At 43.4% G+C, this 5,428-nt stretch overlaps 2 protein-coding genes across 2 annotated transcripts; both read right to left on the bottom strand.

The window, feature by feature from the left end:
* Positions 1-1,888: 1,888 nt before the first annotated feature.
* LOC118756559 lies at positions 1,889-2,659 on the bottom strand (the record flags this gene model as incomplete). The annotated part of the gene is made up of 1 exon (XM_036491316.1): positions 1,889-2,659. A coding segment is annotated over exon 1 (771 nt), but the record flags the coding sequence as incomplete, so codon positions are not given.
* A 147-nt stretch (positions 2,660-2,806) lies between these two features.
* On the bottom strand, positions 2,807-5,269 carry LOC118756560. The gene has a single exon (XM_036491317.1). It carries the CDS (start codon positions 5,267-5,269, stop codon positions 2,807-2,809), a length of 2,463 nt encoding a protein of 820 aa, XP_036347210.1.
* Between the last annotated feature and the right edge of the window lie 159 nt (positions 5,270-5,428).

The raw sequence follows: 5,428 nt of genomic DNA, 5'->3' as shown, positions 1-5,428 counted from the left end.
TTGGGTACTTAATATGTAGATATAATGTAGTTATCTATAACTAAACATACTCCGCCCGTTGAAAGACTTAGGCTTTCAAGATATTATCTTCAATTGGAAGAAGGCACAGCTTTGCAACCGCTCGTCTGTATACGCCATTTGATGTCTTCAGAACTGCAACTCGCACCACCTGATCGCTTCCAGAAATAGTTTCTATGACCCTGGCCAGAGGCCACTTTAGCGGGGGATTGTTCTCATCTTTGATCAAAACCACGTCTCCAGGCTTCAGATTCGACGAATATGAGTGCCACTTCTGGCGCTGCTGCAGAAGAGTCAGAAATTCGGCATGCCATTTCTTCCAGAATTGTTGTTGCATGTAGCACACACGCTGCCATCTGCTAAGACGATCAATTTGTAATGGGGTGATGTCAGGTTCTACGACTGCTGTGTAGGATGCGCCAATAAGAAAGTGCCCTGGGGTCAGTACCTCTAAATCGTCAGGGTTCTCTGTAATTGGACATAAAGGCCTTGAATTTATAATTGCAGATATTTGGCACACAAGTGTGCGAAACTCATCAAAGTTTAATTTAGAAAGTGCAATAACTCGATACAAATGATATTTGGCCATTTTTACTGCGGCTTCCCATAAACCGCCAAAGTGGGGAGAGCGAGGGGGTATCAGCTTCCATTCAATTCCATCGCTGGCACACTGCTCATGAATAGCTCTTGAATGTTCTTGGCTCAAAAATAGTTTTCTCAACTCCGATAGCTCATTTTTGGCTCCAACAAAATTGGTGGCATTGTCCGACCATATGGTTTGCGGTCTACCACGCGTACTAATAAATCTCTTTAGGGCTGCGAGGAATGAAGAGGTTGCCAAATCCTTGACCAGCTCCAAATGAACGGCCTTTGTTGCGAAGCAAATAAATATGCAAATGTAGCATTTAACTGGTGCTCGATTTCGTACGTCGGATTTGTAGAAAAATGGTCCACACAAGTCCACTCCAGTAGTTAGGAATGCTCGATTGCATCTAACCCTTTCGGAGGGTAAGTTTCCCATTAAATGTTCCATTAGCTTAGGCTTGACATGAAAACAACGAACGCATTTGTTAATAACTCGACTTACGGTTTTACGACCGCCAATAGGCCAATACTGAAGACGAATAGATTCTAACAACGATTGTGGTCCAGCGTGTAAAAGTTTTCTATGAAAGCTGCTGATGATCGACTCAGTCACCGGGTGACGTTTTGGCAAAATAATTGGGTGTTTCGATGAAAAATCCAAATTTGAATGCTGAAGTCTTCCGCCGACTCGGATCAATCCACGCTCGTCTAGGAGGGGGTTCAGTGAACGAATTTCAGATGAAGTCTTTATCGCCTCCTTAGCTTCTAGCGCTTTGTATGCATCTCGAAGATGCGTCCTCTGAATCATTCGAATAAGCAGAAAAGTGCCTTCCTGTAACTCAATGGCGTTGAGTAGTCCCTAAAGCCTCTTTCCAAGTGGTCGGGAGAAACGATAAATGTATGCATATACTCTCTGCAATCGAATCATGTCTGATATAGTAATAAATACAAATGCACGCTTTCGATATTCGGGTAAGTCCTTTATTGGTAAGAGAGGAGATTTTGGCCAATTGTTCTGATCGCCACCAAGATAAGATGGTCCATTTTTCCACAAAGACATGTTTAAAAGATCTTTCGGACTAGCGCCTCTTGAAAGAATGTCTGCTGGGTTGGAATCGGTTGGAACATAGCCCCAAGTCATACCTTTAGTTAGGGTCTGAATTGCATTAATACGATTTGCGACAAAAACGTTGAAGTTGGCCGGTTAATTACGTAGCCATGATAGCACTATTGTGGAGTCTGACCAGCAAACTACCTTTTTTCCTTTGAAATGCGTTGCGCTTACCACTTTTGCGATTAACTCGGCTAAAAGTAATGCTCCAGAAAGCTCAAGCTTCGGTACCGTCAGCGCTTTAAGTGGAGCTACACGAGATTTGGAGCAGAGAAGATTGGTTAGTATGTGTCCGTCACTTTCAGCACGTATGTATATGCAGGCACCATAAGCAGCAATACTCGCATCGCAAAACCCATGTATTTGTAGGTCCGCCTCGGGCATTATCAAGTAACGGTCGAAACTAAAACGAGCAACTAGCTTGTATTGATTGCATATTTCCAGCCATTCTTCTTGTAATGCTTGAGGTGGGCTTTCGTCCCAATGTAGCTTCTCCTTCCACAAATGCTGCAAGAATATTTTGGCTTTGGCCACCACAGGTCCAATCAAACCAAGCGGGTCGTAAAGCCTAGCTATAGCTGAAAGGATTGTACGCTTAGTTACCTTGGTTGGTGTTGCGAAAGGAGAAAATGAAAATATGAATACGTCCAACTTTGGGTCCCAAACCAATCCAAGTGTCTTTGTTATGCTTGCACCATCATCGAAGGTTAGAAAGTCCTGTCTGTCATTACCACCTATATCAGCCAAAACGCGATCATCATTGGAGCACCATTTCCTCAAGTGAAAGTTTCCAAGAGTTAACAATTTCTTTGTCTGGTTTAGCACGACTTTAGCTTCGTCCACAGAGTCTGCACCGAAAATCATGTCATCCACATAGAATCCATGGTGTATCGTCTCGGCTCCAACGGGATAGACGAGAGCTCCGTCACGGCCAAGCTGCTGCATTGCTCGAATGGCTAGAAAAGAAGCTGGCTTTGTTCCGTAGGTGACGGTATCTAATTTAAAAATGCAGAAATCTTCATTAGGATTATCCCTCCATATTATACATTGAAGGAAGTTGTCTGGATGAGACATTCTACGCACCGGTACATTTTAGCGATGTCTGCAGTAAGAGCAACTTTTTGTGCGAAATCTAAGCAAAATATCAAAAAGAGGTGGTTGAATAGTTGGTCCTTTCATCAGGATCGAATTCAGCGAACGTCCATTGCTGGTTGCCGCAGAGCCATCAAAAACCACACGCAGTTTTGTTGTGGTGCTATCAGCTTTCAACACACAGTGATGCGGCAAAAAATTCACTGGAATTTGCTTTGGTATAGTGTCAACGACTGACATATGATTCAAATCAAGGTACTCCTTGATAAACGACGAATATTGTTGTTTTAGTTCAGCATTGCGCTGAAATTTCCGCTCTAAAGCTTTGAACCGATTGATGGCCTGCTGATACGATTCTCCTAATTCGCAATGAGGCGATTTTGCTGGCAATCGAACCGAAAACTCACCAGATTCTAATCTCTTATGGGTTTTGATGAAATGTTCTTCGCACAAGTCTTCCTCTACTGTAGTCTTTGGTGCGGAGTCATTGCAATTCTCGATGGCCCAAAATCGCTGAACCAGGTTGTTTAACTCGACATCTGTGTCATTTGCTAGAGCCATGTCGATGGCTGCTAAGCAAGATAGTTTCTGAACATTGTATGTAGTTGCGCCTGATACAACCCAGCCTAACTTTGTTTTTTGTAAAAGTGGCAAGTTTTCAGCCAAGCGAATCTGACCGACGCAGAGGAGGTCGAAAAATAAACTAGCTCCAATGAGCATATCAATGCGCTGAGGTTCGAAGAATTGTGGATCCGCTAAGGGTATGTTTGATGGTATGTTCCAATTAATACCCTTTAAAGAGCGAGTTGGTTGAACATCGGTAATGGTGGATGTTGCAACCGCAGACAATTTAGCAGTGTAATCATTAATGCGCGAATGCAGGTCTAAATCAACGATATGATTAGCAACGAACTCATTTTGGCCTATACCAGAAATGAACTGCGAAGACTTGATCTTCTTCAATTGTAGCTGGTTAACGAGTCGATTGGTTATGAAATTTAATTGTGACGCAGAATCTAGTAAAGCTCTGCAGGGAATGAGAGAGCCAGATCGATTTTTTACGTAAATGATGGCGGTTGCTAAGAGAACGAAATCTCTGTCAGCAACGCTGGCTTGAACTTCAGAACTGACAAATGCAGAAGCTGAAGGACCGAAAGATGAAGACGAAGGCAAGTACGAATTGATAGAAGTAGGGATTGTTGTTGTTGATTGCGCTTGCGACGGCAGTTTGGCAGAAGCCAATGCTTGTGACGAAGTCGAAAATGAATTTGTTTCTTGATGAAGCAGACTGTGATGCTTCGAAGTGCAATGTCTACAGTGACCGGACTTGCAGTCCTTAAGTGAATGACCGTGTCGAAGGCAATTCAAACATAAGTGCAATCTTTTTGCTTCTTTGTAGCGTGCTGTAGGCGAAAGGCATAGAAACTGTTCGCACTTTGCGATGTTGTGCTCGCTAGAACTGCACAATATGCATGCACCTACAGCTGACGTTAGCAGAACCTTGCGACTGTTATTGTTATTGGACGATTTCTTTCCTACCTGATTTTCCGGCGGTGCAATAGCGTTCTGCACATTTTCCAGTCGCTGGCAGTGTTGTTCCAAAAATATAGCCATTGAACTCCAAGTAGGTATTTCATTTGCTGGTGTTTGTTCCTCCCATTTCGCCCGAGATTTGACGTCCAATTTTCCAGAAACGAGTTGAATGAGTAAGCAATCGGCGATCTGCTCCTTTGTTCCCATAGTTTGCAAAGCTCGTAAGTGAGCATTTACCGTATCGCTGAGTTCTCGAAGTTTGACAACCCTTTCACCCTCTACCCTCTTGAGCTGAACAATGTCTCGGATATGAGCCTGGAAGTTTAAACGCTTGTTATCAAATCGAGCTTTTAACAAATCAATGGCCTTCTCATAATTTTGTTCACTTATTTCTAAGGAACGAATTGTGTCCAACGCTGCATCACGTAGACTTGACCGAAGGTGCTGGAATTTCTCAATTCTTGTCAAATCTACGTCCTGATGTACAACGGTATTGAACATCGAGAAAAAATCTGGCCATTCTGAATAGTTACCGCTAAACTTAGGGATTTGTAAGACGGGTAACCTCTGCTTTGGTTGAGTGACGATGATCGAAGGTTGATCACCAGAAAATGGCCTCGTCGTAGAGCTATGCGCTTCTGAAGCTCGGCATGTGTGCAGCTGACGTTTCAGCTTAGTTTTTACCTCGATATAGTTACTAGTAAATGCAGTCAAAAGATCATCAGCGTCGTTGTCCTCTAGTTGCGTGTGAAGGGCATCGAACCTCTTCTCCATTCGATCCGCTTGCTCGATGCGCACCTCTACTGCAGCCTCGTCGAACTCACGCAGGGCATCGAAAGTCAGGGAGTTGTTGATCATGGCAATTTGTTGGACAAATGACTCCAGCTTTTTCTTGCCTTCAGCTGAGTCAATCTTTTTGGATGGTGGCATTCTTTTGAAATTGACGTGCCAAAAAATAGTCAAACGCAACGTGTGATAAACCAATTTTGCGATAAACCAAACTTGTTAGTGTTGATTCCGCGATCACATCGGGGTCACCAAATGTTCTGGGGGCAATAAGCTTTTTTACTGACCCGTATTAAATGCGAG

The sequence above is a fragment of the Rhagoletis pomonella genome, unplaced genomic scaffold (genome assembly GCF_013731165.1).
Source record: "Rhagoletis pomonella isolate Grant_MI unplaced genomic scaffold, Rhpom_1.0 Rhpom_scaffold_10863, whole genome shotgun sequence".
Classification (NCBI taxonomy): Eukaryota; Metazoa; Arthropoda; class Insecta; order Diptera; family Tephritidae; genus Rhagoletis; species Rhagoletis pomonella.
The sequence above is the reverse complement of the archived record's forward strand: the minus strand, read 5'-3'. Positions and strand labels throughout refer to the sequence as shown.

Bases quoted from the DNA above. Each gene is read 5' to 3' on its own strand.
- LOC118756560 (XM_036491317.1), bottom strand. From the start codon at position 5,269: ATGCCACCATCCAAAAAGATTGACTCAGCTGAAGGCAAGAAAAAGCTG.